The sequence below is a fragment of the Vulpes lagopus genome, chromosome 24 (genome assembly GCF_018345385.1).
Source record: "Vulpes lagopus strain Blue_001 chromosome 24, ASM1834538v1, whole genome shotgun sequence".
NCBI lineage: Eukaryota > Metazoa > Chordata > Mammalia > Carnivora > Canidae > Vulpes > Vulpes lagopus.
In genome coordinates, this window is record NC_054847.1 from 17,527,837 (window position 1) to 17,544,300 (window position 16,464).

Here is a 16,464-nt window from a genome sequence, read left to right on the forward strand (position 1 = left end):
AGGATGTCTTGAAAGCCTTTTTAAATGCTCTACATTACATAGCAGCTTTAGGCTGAATTAATACTTGCAAATGCAACAAGTATGTGGAATGAAGATGGTCTAGTAGGTGGAAGCTTTTGACTGCTCATGAGCAGATTTAGTGGTTTTTTTATCCTTGAGCTGTTCATTACAATACAGAAGGCTGAGTACTGCTGTAGTGGTCATGCAGGAGGAAGTGGATAATCGAATACTCTGCACTCCCCAGTCCCATACTCGAGAGCTTGCTCTTTTCCACTGTGGCAACTCGTCACTCTGCCATGGAGATAGGTCTACCGTGTAAGGACTAAAGTACGTTAAAGTTAGGGAAGAACTGTAGAGTTGGAACTACTTTTAGAATTTTACCCAGGAAGTGAAATTTCCTTTGACTGAGCATGGCCCAAAGCATTCAGGAAGATTCCTTACATAATGAAGTATATTTTTAAATATGATTAAAAACAAGCATTGTGTGTGGTGAAAAGGGAAGTGATACCGTGCTAAGTGAAAAATAATTTTTTCGGGATCCCTGGGTGGCGCAGCGGTTTGGCGCCTGCCTTTGGCCCGGGGCGCGATCCTGGAGACCCGGGATCGAATCCCACGTCGGGCTCCCGGTGCATGGAGCCTGCTTCTCCCTCTGCCTGTATCTCTGCCCCTCTCTCTGTGTGACTATCATAAATAAATAAAAATAAAAATCAAAAAAAAAAAAAGAAGAAAAATAATTTTTTCACACCATTAGAGTAATCAGATTCACTAACTAGACTGGTGGAATTTATCAGCTTCCCAGTGGGGTTTTGTTTGGGTAAAACTTTATTAGCCACACATCTGAGAAGCAACAGGGAAAGAGCTGTAACATCACACAAATTACTGAGTGACAGTCCCAACTTCCACCAACCAGTCAGACGGCCTTGAGAAAGTCATTTAGCTCTTAACCCTGTCCTTCATTAACAAATTGAGAATACTACTACCGACCCAAAAATAATAATTAGATGAGGTGCTTTTTTATACTAAGAGCTTGGTAAATGCTAGTCCTTCCAGCCACCACTTACCTGCACTCCCAAGCTCCTTTCGGACCCTCCTCACTTTGCACTCCCAATCTTCTTTCCAAGGAAGATTAAAAGTAAGCAAATATCTGAGCAATGATGATAATTCCAACCTGTTATTATCTTAAATGACATTTAAGACATGTCTTAAATGACATTTGCCAATGAATGGCAAAAACAACAGATTCTACTTATTGTTCCAAAGTTGAGTTCAGTATTCTATCAATAGGGAAGGGTTAAGGTTGTTAACACCAACTTCATGGTGTACATACATTATGCTTTTCCCCCTAGCCTTTCCTCCTAGTAGTTTGCTCCTAAATCCGATAAAGCCATCCAGATTTTAAAGAATGCTTAAGAGCTCTACTAAAATTTTTTTAAAACCAACAAAATATTTCAGGTTATGCTGATATACAAGTAAGTGATGAACATAAATTATGGTCAAATACGAGAAAAGAACTGGACAAATTGGAGAAAAGGAAAGTGTACCCACAAAGACCTATCGAAACATGTTGGCCAGTGAAAAGATTCTGTAGATAGCCCAAAACAACAGGTGTCAGTGAATGGGTGGAGTCACAGCAGTAGAAACCTTACCAACAGTGCTTCATCCTCCAACTTAAAACAAGGCTCAGGTCAGGTCATAATCTCAGGGTCCTGGTGTCAGACTTCACGCTCAGCAGGGAATCTGCTTGAGGATTCTGTCTCCCTCTCTAGCCTCCCCCGCCCCCCCCCCACGCACTTGTGGACGTGTTCTCTTTCTCTCTAAATATATAAATCTTTTTTTCATTGTAAAAAGTTGACCTCAGTGGGAATGTCCCTCATTCAGGTGAAATGAGCAAAGTGCCCTGAAATGTTTATATGCCAACCCACTCCCCTTTATCAGATCTTGCTTTTGCCCTACTAGCTGGCTTAGGTTCAGCTAGTTCTAGGTGTGCCATGTTCACCCTGCAAATAAGTGAGGTCTCCAAGTCATACTATAAGTTTCCAGGAAAACAGCCTAAGGTGCATGGAACTACCTTGATTAGTACAGCTTCTTGTAGGTGGAGACTTAGGAGGAGTTAGGGGACCCTCTGAGAATGAGATGTCAAGGCCCTTAGCTCTTCCTGTTGACTGAGGGGCCTGTAGTCTGCAAAGATTGCAGCCAAAGTAAACCATATAGCCTCTCTCTAGTTTTAAGCTTCTCACCTTCTTCTAGTTTCCTTTTCAAGAATTAAAATCTTTACCCACCAAGCAAAACAAAATACAGTTTTCTTGTTTTTACAATTTATTTCAAAGTAAAGACCTTAATTGACAGGCCAAAAATAAAGGCTACAGTCCTATAAAGCAACAGAGATTGTGATTCCTGGACAGTCAAAGCTGTAAACACTGGAATAGGTTTTTTTGTTGTTACTGTTGAAGAAAAATTTTTTTCATATTTGTGAGTAACCATGCCTGAAGCTTGAGGAGGCTAGTATGTAACAAACTTTTTTAGTTAGTGACACTGCAGGATCTGGTTAAACTGGGTTGAGTTGACTTAACGTTAGGAAAACAAAAGTCCCTTAACCATCATTCCCACAATGAAGCAATCACAAAGTGCCTATAAAGGAAACTGGAAAGAAAAGTTGATGTATGTTCAGTGACTTCTTGTCAAGAAGGAATGCTTCAGGAGCTGGGCAGCAGAAGGTCGCTCATGCTGGTCCCTAAGAAGGGAAAAACAATTTAGAAACAGTACCCCACAAGTGCCTCCCAGCTGGGTCTACTTGACTCAAAATGCCAACTTTAAAAACAGAAGTAGAGGGAGGGCCACCTGGGTGGCTCCATTGGTTAAGCAACTGACTTGATTTAGGCTCAGGTTTTGATCCCAGCTTCTCCCTCTCCCTCTGCCCCTCCGCTTTCCCTTCTTGTGTGTGCGCTCACTCTCTCAAATAGAAATCTTAAAAAAAAAAAAAAAAAGAAAGAAAGAAAGAAAGAAGAAAAAGAAAGAAAGAAAGAGAAAGAAAGAAAGAAAGAAGAAATTAAGCTTTTGCCAGTGAACTAGTCAACTGGTGAACCCGTCAATGGTTATCTGCAATGACCTATTCCAAAGACATTATTTTGGGTAAATTGACTATCTTTTGATAAGTTTTGTGGCATGGATGAGGGTAGGGAGAGGCTAGGAGGGTGGTGGGGAATAACAATAGAAATGGAGGTGCAGCCTAGGTGGCTCGGGTTTAGCGCCGCCTTCAGCCCAGGGTGTGATCCTGGAGACTGGGGATCGAGTCCCGCATTAGGCTCCCTGCATGGAGCCTGCTTCTCCCTCTGCCTGCGTCTCTGCCTCTTATGAATAAATAAAAATCTTTTTAAAAAATTTAAAAATAAAGTGGCCATGAATTATTTTGAAATAAAACCACCCCTTTTGGAATCTCTGTCTCCTGTCTTCAAAATATGCAGAAATCTCCCCAAAGATAATTTCTTTAATGTGGTCAAACCCAGTGACTTTTCAACACTCATCCTAAATCCTTACCATTTGGCCCAGTCCTCTCCATAGGAATTGCCCTCTTAAAATTAACCACATTTGGTACACCTGGGTGGCTCAGGGGTTGAGCATATGCCTTTGGCTCAGGGCGTGATCCCAGATTCCAGGGATTGAGTCCCACATCGGGTTCCCCACATGGAGCCTGCTTCTCCCTCTGCCTGCGTCTGCCTCTCTCTGTGTCTCTCATGAATGAATAAATAAAATCTTAAAAAAAAAAAAAAACGCAATCTTCTCATTACCAAATGTAATGAGTTCATCCTCCTTGTCATCTCTGTAGTAGCATTTGAAGCATTCACCATCACCCCCTTTCGAAACAATTTGCATAGACTTAGAGGAGACTTCTTAGTTCTTCTCCTGCCTTGGGACAACTCCCTTCTTCAACCATGTGCTGGACTTGTGTTGTTACTTCTCCCCTGGGCATTTTCAAAAACCTTTTCTTCAGCCCTCTTAAATTGTTCACATCCATGACTATTGACCTTCTGATTTCTAAAGATGTGCCTCCAATCTCATTTGCATTTCAATCCAATTCACAGCTTTGAACGTTTACTTTAATGGCAGGCCTTCTTTCAATTCCCTCCCCTGCTCCTCTTTCACAACTTGCTATTTCTTCCATTATCCATACTCAAAATCATGCAGTCCTATCATTGCCCCATCACCAAGTCCTGATTGCTCCTCCCCTGGAATATTTTGGAACCCTTCTCTTTACAGTCCCACTGCTTCCACCACCATCAGAGTCCAAGCTCTGGATTTCTGCACAGCGTTCTAGTCTCAAGCAGCCTCCATTTGAAGTCCGGTATGCTGCTTTTGGACCTACTTTTCCAAAGGCCATTTTCTTTACAGCATTATCTGCCCCAAATTCTTTGCGATCTCCTGCTCTTTGCTGCCTATTGCAACAAAACTAACCTTCTTGGCCTAATTTCCCAGAACTTTCAACCTGCCCATAGGAGTATCCCCATTCATACTTCCTATTGTTCCTCAAAATTCATTTCTGTTCTATTCATCCTTATTCCTGGTAAGTCATCTGCATTTCTGAATATTTAGGAGTGAGTGCCTTCCCTCACTTTATTTCTGACTATCCACACCTCCAAAGAATATTGTCATAAGGCAAGATTCTAGAGTCCTTAGGGTCTTTGCTATAGAGTTTCAAGAGGTAATTTTATGCTTATATATAATGTTAATTAGGTAGGATGTATTAATATTATTAACTATGGAGCCCTAATTATGTGCCCCATACTCTGCTAAGCAATTTACATTAACCCTCACAACAACTCTATTAATTGATCATTAGTGGTGTGACTTGTTTATTGGTTAGTTTATGAAACAGTGGTTCAAAAGGAGAGCCATAAAAAAGATTTCACCCTTTCTCTTTAAAGCTGTGTATGTGTATGTGTGAGAGAGAGTAATGACAACTTGAAAGGAAAATAGCAAATAGTTCCTGTGGGTCAGTAATAGATAATTGTTCAATTCAGAACAAAGCCACTATAGTAGTCTTAAGAGCTAAGACTGATTCCAAAACTAGTAGTGGTTCGTATGATATTTCTAACATTCCTATGTCTTGTGAGACGTTTCTGCAGGGAACAAGAAGCCGCTCTGTGCCTGAGGCTCTGTACACAGAATCCATGCTGGAACACCTAGGGATGCCCAGAACTGGAGCACGGAGTATGCATTTCGGCCTCATTCTGTGCAACCCCCTGAAATCAACCAGCACACTCTGATACACATGCTGGGAGAAAGACACCGAGTCTGAAAGAGAGAGGCACACTTGTCAGCAGGCAGGGAGAACTGTGGGTTTTGAGATTCAAGAAGACACTAAAAATGAATCCATTCTGGGAATTGGAGGTCGCCATGTATGCTTGCTGAAACCTGGAGCACTAGAATTTTTTATCCAGGGATAAGAACGCACACTTCTTCAAAAGCAAGAAAGCCTTCCTCATCCTGTATGTCCAACTAAATGCTGAGCCTCACTAAGTAGATAGAGGCCTGGTGGGTGGGCTCTGGCTTCCCCCCTACATTTCAGCTCTCCCTCACCACACACACACGCACACACACACTCTAACCAGAGCCATGTCTGCTCTTATGTTTTATTCTTTGAATCAAAGTTTCATATGAGGGGGGGCACCTGGATGGCTCAGTCAGTTAAGTATCTGACTCTTAATCTCAGCTCAGCTCTTGATCTCAGGGTTGTGAGTGCAAGCCTCACATTGGGTTCCATGCTGAGCATGAAGTCTACTTTTAAAAATGGGGGTGGGGCAGCCCTGGTGGCTCAGCGGTTTAGCTCAGCCTACAGCCCAGGGTGTGATCTTGGAGACCCAGGATCGAGCCCCATGTCGGGCTCCCTGTATGGAGCCTGCTTCTCTCTCTGCCTGTGTCTCTGCCTCTCTGTGTGTGTGTTTCTCATGAATGAATAAATAAATAAAATCTTTAAAAAATAAAATTAAAATTAAAAAATAAAAAATGGGGGTGCCCAGGTGGCTCAGTCGGTTAAGCATCTGCCTTCGGCACAGGTCATGATCCCAGTGTCCTGGGATCAAGCCCTACATTGGGCTCCCTGTTCAGCAGGGAGTCTGCTTCTCTCTCTGCCTCTCCCTCCAGCACTCTCTCTCACTTACTCTCTTAAATAAATAAATAAATAATCTTTTTTTAAAAAATTCACATGAGCTAAGAAACGTTTGAAAACCACACAAGTGGGCAATCTCTAAAATCCCTTCTAACATTTTATCCAAAATTTTATTCCATAGATAGTAGGGAGCAACAAAACAGAAAAAAAACAGGCAACTTTCTGCTACTTTTCTACTTCCCCAATTATTCTCCTCACTCGATACATGAAATGCTTCAGAGATTTGTTCCTTTGGCTCAAAGGCTCAAATGTTTCCCCTCATTTTAAATGCAAGCATTTCTGGGGGGGGGCCTGATACATTTAATCTGACAGTCATCATCAGTCAATTCATATCAATCCCTCAATACGGATGAATTTCTCACATACTTTCCAAGAGTCGGTTTTAGGAAGGAGGTGAAAACACTGGTTCGCTGAGAGGACAGGGGAACCTAAGCACAGGGATATCATTGTACCATGACCAGCCCCTGGGAAGATGTCTCATAAGTAAGTGGATCTTTAGCATTGTTCGCACACCCTGATGAATCATTTGTCTCTCCCTGATAAATCATTTAATTGAGACACTTGCTACTTGAAGCATTACCCCTATCCCCTGATGCAGTGAGGCACACAATCACCCAATGTGGCTAATTCCTTTCGGTACAAAATCACCCCCTGCTTTTTTTTTTTGTGGGCTGTAAATTGTAGGGGGGCAATGTCAGCAATCTTGGAACCTCTGGGGATTTCTCCACATTCCTGTGTTGTTTTCTTACCTGGTTAGGCACACACGCACAAAGTCCACTGCGTTTTCTGAGAAGTGTTCTGGCAATGGAGGCATTAGCCCTCTGTGTGCTCCAATGTAAAACATTGCTGCCATCCTGTCCATGGAAGCCAGTGGAGGCTTCCCTGTGGCCATCTCAAACACGGTGCAGCCAATGCTCCAGATGTCCGACTTCCTTCCGTAGCCAGACTCATTGATGACTTCCGGGGCCATCCAATATGGAGTCCCATGCATGGACTTAAGCATGTCACTGTGGGTGCCATTTAAGCCAGCCCAGGCCAAGCGCTTGGCACAGCCAAAGTCAATTAGCTTTATTATTCCGGTTGGCATGAGCATAACATTATTTCCTTTGATGTCTCGATGCACCACACAGTTCTCATGGAGATAAGCAACACCTTGCAGAATTTGTCTTGTATATTTACAGAACACCATCTCAAGCAATGGCCCAAAACGATTTATAATACTAGAAATTGAGCCACCAGGAACAAACTCCATGAAAATGCTTACAATGTTCTCTTCCAAGCATGTCCCCAGATAGGCCACAATGTTGACATGTTTCAGTGCTTTGAGCAAATCTACTTCTTCCTGCAGTTTCCGGTATTCTTTTTCAGTAGCTAATTTATCAGAGGTATCCAAAGCCACCTGTTTTACAGCTATTAGCTGTCCTTGGCTAGTGAGACCACAATATACCTAGAAGCAGACCTTTTTATTAAACATAAATGATACAACTTGTTCACAAAATGCCTCAGGTGATGCTTGTTTTTCCCTTCTCCTCCCAAACCCTTGTCCTTTTCTAAGTTGACACATCCCCACCTAAATGCAAAGTGCTTAAGCAAACTCAATGTTTCAGTGAAGCCAAAATGGGGATGAGCAGCATGGTGAATGGATATCATAATGGCTTGGAGTCAAGTGGCCTGGATTGGTTAGAATCTTGGCTTCACCATTCCCCAGCTATGTAACTTTGGGCAAGTTGTACAATCTTTTTGACTTCAGTTTTTCTCATCTATAAAACTGAGGTAATAATTCTTACCTCATAGATACCTACATGACTACACTGGAAAACTCCTCTCCAAATAAGTGAAATGCCTATTTTGGTGCTAAAGCTCTAAGGAAATAGAGGAAGACAGATCCCGGGGCAATTTGGCAGGGACCCCATCATGTATCTTTAGTGGTTTTATGTCTTTCCAGCTTCTCGCTGATATGTCCCCAGCTAGAAACATAACCTGTTTTATCTGGGGATTGGTCTTCCTTTTCCCAGTCTTTGTAAGTACTATCTAATGTGCTAGGACTTTAGATGGTCTTTCATGCAATTCAAAAAAATGTAAAGAACATCTTTTGTTTTTCCCACTCAGCGATGATTCTTCCAACATCTGGGAACATCCTGAACAATGAAACATCTCTCCTCTGGACTTAGATGCAGGAGAATGAGAGGGTAGAAATACAATGGCTATTGTCCCACCACATAGACCCTGAGAATGAGACCCATTAGGAGAGATACAGAGTGGCCAGACCCAAGTGACACTGTTTGGCCCCTGAAATCAGCTGTGCCTAGAACTACACCTACTCCAGATCCTTCAGTTACATAAACCAATGAGCATCCTTTCCCCCACGCCAGTTTGTGTTGGGTTTCCTGTTACTCCCAACTGAAAAAGTTCCAAATAAAACAGTATACAGGGTGGGAGGGCACAAGAAGATTAGGGAGGAAAAGGTGGGTCAAGGAGCAGTGGGGATTTGGGGTTTCATCGTGTTTCGCATTTAACTTACTGTGCCATAGGCCCCCTTCCCAAGGATCTCGCCCTTAGTCCACAGGATAGATTCTTCATTCTTTAAACTATTTTCAGAAAATATCTTCTTTTCATTTGAGTTGAGAAATTTCTCCTCCTTATTGTATATCCTGAACCCATTACTATATTTCTGTGATAATGAAACAAAAGAAAAGTCACCATTAAACTCTGAATTATTAGGATGGAGGGGGAGAGCTGGAAAGTAGTCTTCCTTTCTTCTAACTTGGGACCAACTAGAGAAAGCCAAATAGGGACCCCTAACTAGTTATATAGGATGCTGCTTATTAGACCACCTACAGTTTCCTCACACCAAAAGCCTCCAATCAGGGCCTACTGAACCCTGCCTTTTTTACCTCTAAAAGGGTTTCCCACTCCTCTGCTTGCCTTTGAGTCTCTGCCAAACACAAGTGATGGAAGCTGACTCTTTTACCATATGAGCTCTGAATAGCCTTTGTCTGTTCTTCAATTATTTCCACAATACAAACATGCACTCAAACACACACATATACACATAAACCTATATGCATAGACTTAAATACACATTTATACACAAACATACATACAGATACTCTCTCTCCGGCATGCACAGCCACACGAGTAAGTGTTGTCAAGACCAGCTACATAGAATGAAGATCCATGGTCCTCTTCACCCTTGCTACTCAAAGGAGAATCTGCAGACAGGTGCAGCAACACAACATGGGAGATTGTTAGATGTGCAGAATCTGAGGCTCCAGACATACTGAATCAGTATCTACATTTTTTTAAAATATTTTTTTTAATTTTTCATTTATTTATGATAGTCACACAGAGAGAGAGAGAGAGGCAGAGACATAGGCAGAGGGAGAAACAGGCTCCATGCACCGGGAGCCCGATGTGGGATTCGATCCCAGGTCTCCAGGATCACGCCCTGGGCCAAAGGCAGGCACCAAACCTCTGCGCCACCCAGGGATCCCAGTATCTACATTTTAACATGAACCCCAAATGATTGCAATCACAGTCAACTTTGAGAAACCCTACCTTAGAGGTCAGAGAACAAGAATTTCTTTGTAGAATTTAGACCATGTTTTCCAATGGGTTAATCACAGTAAAAAATGCTTTGTTTTGGTCTTCTCTACAAGTTCTTAAAAAATAAATGATGGTGACACAGAGGCATGGTGAAGTCCATTAGGAGCAAGACTTTCTTGCAAACTTACCTTCTTCATGAATTAAAAGGCCATTTGGGTTCCTCCTTCCCATCTTTTATGTTTCTATCCAAACTAAATTTAAGGACTGCCTGGGAAGGAAAAGTCTGCGAAAGTCAGTTTTGACTCCAGCATTATAGGATGGGGTTACGGGCTACTGATATTTACTAGCTTGTTAGCTTTGCTTAAATTTAAAATGGCAGAGTGAGGAACACCTGGGTGGATCAGCGGTTAAGCTTCTGCCTTTGGCTCAGGGTGTGATCCTGGGGTCCTGGGATCTAGTCCCGCATCGGGCTCCCTGCAAGGAGTCCGCTTCTCCCTCTGCCTATGTCTCTGCCTGTCTCTCTCTCTCTCTCTCTCTCTCTCTCTCTCTCTCTCTCTCTCTCTGTCTCTCATGAATAAATAAAAAAATCTTTTAAAAAAATAAAATGGCAGAATGGTAAGGTACCTGGATGGCTCAATCGGTTGAGCAACCAACTATTGGTTTTGGCTCAGGTCATGATCTCATGGGTCATGATCTCATGGTTGTGGCATCAAGCCCTAAGTCAGACTCTGTGCTCAGCAGGGAGTCTGCTTGAAGATTTACTCCCCCTACCATGCATGCTCGCTCTCTCTTAGATAAATAAATCTTTTTTTTTTTTTTAAGATTTTATTTATTTGTCAGAGGGCGGGGGGAGCACACACAAGCAGGAGGAATAGAAGGCAGGGAAGAACCAGTTTCCTGCTGAGCAAGGAGCCCAATGTGGGACTTGACCCCAGGACCCCAGGATCATGACCAGAGCTGAAGGAAGATACTTCCTGGCTGAGCCACCCAGGGGTCCTAATAAATAAATCTTGAAAAAAAATTGAAATGGTAGAGTGGCAGACTCATCTCAGACACACAGGTGTATGCACACACATATCCCCATTTCCTACCCAAGCCTGGAGGCCTCCCTGAATTACTGTCTACCCCCAACAGAAACCAAGTTCACCAGGAAGGTAGAGCTGGCATTTCAGGAATAATCTCATTGGATTCAGAATGCCTGGCCCCACCACTCACCCACTGTGTTAACTTTCTAAGCCTCAATTTTCTCATCTTCAAAATGGCGACTTGTTATTACCTTTAGTATTTATGTCTAGAGCTATTTTGAAGGATATAAAGAAGACATTATAACATGTCTTGCTCCTACATGGTAAGTTCTCAATAAACCAACTATAACTATTGACCTTGTGTATCGTTTGACCAACTATCTAAAATAATTGTTCCTGATCCTGACATGTGATATAACCTGAGTCAATTCTCAATAAATAATATTTCAGCTAAACCTACTGTTTCTGGAGGCTCATGTAATTCAGTGAGAATTGAAACAGACAAAACCCAATGATATGCTAATATTCTTTGTCCCCACCCCCATTCCTATGAGAAACAATCTTTTTTAAAATTTTTTTCAGCATTGTTGCTTATCTTTCCTGAGAGCAATGGCTAAGTCTTGTACCCCATTGTGTCTCTAGTTCTAAGCCCAGTGCCAGGAACATAGTTGACATCAATAATGTTTCTGTGTTAAAGTTTTCATATTTCATGCCTTCAAATCTTTTTTGGAATTAGTGAGCTACTTCTGGGGCTATGTTCATTTCTTTCTATCTCATACACCACCTAGAACAATGTGTCACCCATAATTCTCTCTCCACTATTTGTTGATTCAAAACATCTTCACTGAATAAAATATTGACCTATTTTAAATAAATAGTTTTGCTATATTAATGTACCCAAAGTGATGCCATTGCAGTGTTGGGCTAGCTGAATCCCAGAAGTAAGATGGCATAATGAAAATATCTTAGCCTGACAATTAGGCGACCTGGATTCCAAACTTGCAACCAAACAGTGAGACCTTGACAAAACTATTTACTTGCTTAGGGTTTCTTTCTTTCTTTCTTTCTTTCTTTCTTTCTTTCTTTCTTTCTTTCTTTCTTTCTTTCTTTTTTTTTAAAGATTATTTACTTATTTATTCATAGAGACACAGAGAGAGAGAGAGGCAGGGACACAGGCAGAGGGAGAAGCAGGCTCCATGCAGAGAGCCTGACGTGGGACTCTATCCAGGGTCTCCAGGATCACGCCCTAGGCTGCAGGAGGCGCTAAACCGCTGCGCCACTGGGGCTGCCCTTGCTTAGGGTTTCTGATTCCTCATTTGAAAATAAGGAGTTTGAACTAGACTGTCTCTGAGGTCTCTTCCTGCCCCAATGAATCACTGATCCTAGTCATACCCACCTGTATTTTAACATTTGTTGTCTCTCTGCCCAATTCTTGAGTGGTTTTTCCTCTCCTACTGAAGACAAGATTTAGGTTTTCAGGATCTGTTTCATTTGCCATTATTTGGTGAGAGGTCTTATCTCTCTCATCAAGAGCTAATAGTTCTGCAGCTAGGCATCCTAATAGTTCATCTGTCAATTCTTCAGTCTTTACGGAATCTAGAGTTTCTTGTGAAATTGAATTTGCATCATTTAAAGTTTGTCCAAATGACTGATATGTAATTGACTCATTAGCTAAACTATCATCATCCAAAGAATCTGCCCAATGTTGATATGCTTGGGAAGATGCACTCTGTTGTTTCTCTTGGAACGAGAAACTCATAAGTGTTTCAGACTTCTCTAAAACACTTTCAAACCCTATATCATTAGTTAAAATTTGGTTGGCACTTATTTTACCAAGAGATGCTGTATTCTGTTTTTCTTGCAGTATATGTTTGTTGGAACTCTTCTCGCTGGGCACTGCCCAGCTGTTTTCTGAAAGGATAAATGACGTCTGGTGATGCAGCTCTTCAAGTTTATGCAGATCTCTGAGGCTTGTGGCAAGTATTTGATTATTAGAAACGTCTTCTTCATCAGCACACTCTTCCATAGAAACTTCTTCAACAATGGACAAATGTGAAACAGGAAGGAATTCATTCTGTTCAGTGGACCGCTCACAAGGCAGAGCCAAGTTCATGGGCTGACCTTCATCACTGGAAGAGAGAAAGTCATTTGCTGAAGACTTTATCTGCCACTCTGGATCTGAAATACCATCACCATTTTCAATGCCCTTTTGGTTGCTACCTACAGCCTTGTAACCCTTTTCTTTAGAAATTAAACTTTTGTTCTTTTGTTTGATGCCAAGCAAAGCCTTTGCAGGTTTAATATGTGGTCTTTTCTGGGAAAATCTTGTTCTGCTATTGCTGCTCCTCTCACTGTGTGAAGATCGACATTTATTGGTAATACACCTGCCAGATGGAGCAGAGCATATCTCTTGATAATATTTGTTCTCATGACGTTCAGCCTCTCTTATGTGACAATAAACAGGAGTCCCAAACATTTCGTAGATTCCAGGCCCATTAGCTGTTGAATTGATCTCTTTGAACATGTCACTATACTTAAGATCTAAGCAACTTAGTCTTGGCTCTTTTGGTTGAGCAGAGAGAGGGACAGAAGACTTTTTTATTCCTGGATTCTTACAGATGCAAGGAAAAGACTGCTTTTTAGGTTTCAGAGCCCGGTAAGTTGATTGCTTCTTTTCTATCTGTGGCATTCTTCTTTGAAACTTGGGTGATTGCCGAGGTCTGGGGTCAACAAGCTCCAGAGCAGGGAAAACTTGAGTTTTTATGCTGGTTTTATGCATGGTAGGCTTAATGGAACCTTCGATGGAAATCATGAAATTCTGGGGTGTCCTGTTACTGGTCTTTGTCTTCGAATCCAGCTTATTTCTGTGGGTTTTCATCTTATGTCTGTCGTTTTCTTGGTGTGCGAGTATGTTGAAGCTATTGTTGTTATGAAGAGTGCCCTTTCTTTTTGGGAGGCTTGGTTTGGCTATTGCCAGTTCCTTGGCAGTTCCATGTCCAGGGAAAGTGATGTGGATAAGAGGCACCATCCCATTCATTTCTGGTTTGATTGCGTCTGCTACTGATACTTTTATGTTTGTCTCCGTGCCTCTGTGATCTTGTGGGACCTTTTCAGTGGGGCCGTCAGGGACTATGTTGGACAAACTCTTAAGTGCAGTATGCCCTTCTAAAATATGCTTTGGCTCAATTGCTTCACTTTTATGTACTGAAGCACTTTTTGAATCAGCCTTATCATTTCTTGTCTCTTCATCCTGGTTTAGGATTCTTTCTGAATGCTGGGCTTCTTGGAACTTGATTGGTATGGTACATCCAACTGCATAGTCTTGTTTACAGTTTCTAGCTACTAACCTCTCTTTCTTTCCTGACAAAAAATGTTGAGAATTCTCTTCTGCTTTTCTCATTTCATGACCAGGGCAGTCAATGTCCACTTCCCTATCTGTAGGAAAACTGCTTTCCTTACAATTCTCAAAGGACACCAAAGATTGTCCTTTTTCAAAGTGACAGATTGCAATTTTGTCACTTCCTTCTGTTTCTTTAGATTTTCTGTTCTCTTCCGTCTCCATGTGTTGTCTGTGATGGTTAGCCTCCCAAAAAGAGCACATGTTTCTGGACCAAATAGAGCTGTCAGAGGCCCTGAGAGTCTGATCCACAAACACCTTAAATGGAGCTTCCTGTTGCTTATTTGATGGTCTAAACTCCTCAGATAGACTTCTGGGCTCTGAGAGCTTAGGTAAGAAGGATGTGAAGTCTGGAATATTTCTTTCTTTCTCCTTTTGATCTTTGTGATTTGGAGGGATAGTCTGAAGACCAGGTTTCATGGACAAAAGTGACAACGGTGGCAGAGGAAACTAAAAGGAAAGAAAAAAGGCTAATGAACATGCGTATCATATTAACTGGTTTAAAGCAATCCAGAGAGATTCTAAGATTCTCTTTCAGGAAGCCTTTACAAGGCTATCCTAGAGATCCCAATTTTAAAAACTAAAAGCTTATTCCTCATATTTTTGGTAAAACAATATTTCCAAAAACCAAGATTATTGGTGGTGCCCGACTGGTTCAGTTGGTGAAGTATACAACTCCTGATCTCAGGATGGTGAGTTCAAACCCCACATTGGGTGCAGAGATTACTTAAAAATAAAATATTTTTAAAATAAATAAAAAATAAAAACCAAGATTATTATAGCTATAAAGATTCGTGTTCATGTATTTAAAATAAAATAAGAAAAAAATAAAATAAGGACCCTATAATGTAAACATTAAAATTTTAAAAAAATATTTATTTATCTGAGATAGAAAGAGAGAGCGAGTGGGGAAAGGGGCAGAGAGAGAGAGGGAGAGAAGAAGACTCCTCACTGAATGTGGAGTCGGATGTGGGGTGTTCCATTCCAGGAGCCTGAGGCCGTGACATGAGTTGAAAACAAGAGTCTGACACTTAACCGACTGAGTCACTCAGGCACCCCATGTAAACATGAACATTTTAAGATGAGAAATTTTATTTTTCTCTTTTCCTTTTCCTTTCGATAGAACTGATCTAATATTTTTTAGATCAGCTTAGAACAGCTTAACATTTCTGTTACAGAGGCACCTGGGTGGTTCAGTTGGTTAAGTGTGAACTTAATCAAGTGACTCTTGATTTCAGCTCAGGTCATGATCTCAGGGTTGTGAGGTCGATCCCTGTGTTGGGCTTCACATTAGGCCTGGAGCCTACCTGGGATTCTCTTTCTCCCTCTCCCTCTGCTCCTCTCCTCTCCTGCTCATGTTTCTCTCTCTCTCTCTCTCTCTCTCTCTCTCTCTCTCTCTCTTTCTCTCTCTCTCTCTCTCTCTCTAAAGCAAACCAACAACAAAAACACTTCTTACAGTTAGTTACTTTAACAATGATCATTAGGTTGCACACTAACTCAGATTTTGTATCTGGAGCACAACTACTCCTTAATATTTTGCTGAATTGTTTTGTTGAGAGGGCCTTATAAACGTACCACATGTTACACTTGAAAGTTAGCAACCCTGAATGGTTTTTACTTCTTTGTGCTCCAACTATTTTTCAATAAACTCAGTTTTTTACTATCAGCAACCTCTAGAGGTCAGTATAACCCAATATATAAAAATCAGCTTTGTGGTTATTAAGCTACAAACTGACTTTCCATTGTGGCTTTTCCCAGATTTGGTACCTAATTATATTAGGATATTTATAGGCATGGATCATGCGTGGCAATCAAGACCTATACGTTTAATTTTCGTTGTATTGCCACCTCTGTGTAAGAAGAAAGGGAAAGGAAACTGACACTAGAGACTTAAGCATTATAAGTAGGTAAAATGCAACGTAATCCTCCACTTTTATTGTCTAGATGGTCTTCTTCCATCACTTAAACATAACTTCAGGAAAAAGACAGACTCTCCAGGGCTTAAACATATCCCTCGTAGCAGCTGTTATTTGTTTTTAAGGCCAATAAACTCCTTTTTACAACATTAAGCAGTACCTATGCACTTTCTCAAAGGCTTATGGGACAGAGAAGAGGCTGGCAGTTGAGAAGGTCACAAGAATCTTTCCAAAAACTGTACTTACAAACTAGACAATTAGGAAAATCTTTCTACCACTGGACAAAAAATTCACCTAATTTCTAGGCATGTTAAAAGAAGACAAATTAAAATATGTCTAAAAGAGTCATTCACCTCATTATCTAAAGAACAGAAACCACCCCAGAAAAGAAATGTACATGGCAAAGTATACCTCTCC

General features: G+C 41.3%; 1 protein-coding gene across 1 annotated transcript in view; it reads right to left on the minus strand.

Moving 5' to 3' along the window:
• Positions 1 to 701: 701 nt before the first annotated feature.
• The window catches only part of MAP3K19 (mitogen-activated protein kinase kinase kinase 19), a 63,042-nt gene continuing 47,279 nt past the window's right edge, over positions 702 to 16,464 (minus strand). Inside the window, exons 10-13 of the mRNA XM_041739976.1 lie at positions 12,131 to 14,581; positions 8,685 to 8,834; positions 6,913 to 7,610; positions 702 to 2,731 (exon numbers count right to left, since the gene is read on the minus strand). Coding sequence (XP_041595910.1) covers positions 2,665 to 2,731; positions 6,913 to 7,610; positions 8,685 to 8,834; positions 12,131 to 14,581 — 3,366 coding nt within the window. The 3' untranslated portion in view covers positions 702 to 2,664. The remainder of the gene's footprint in view (positions 2,732 to 6,912; positions 7,611 to 8,684; positions 8,835 to 12,130; positions 14,582 to 16,464) is intronic.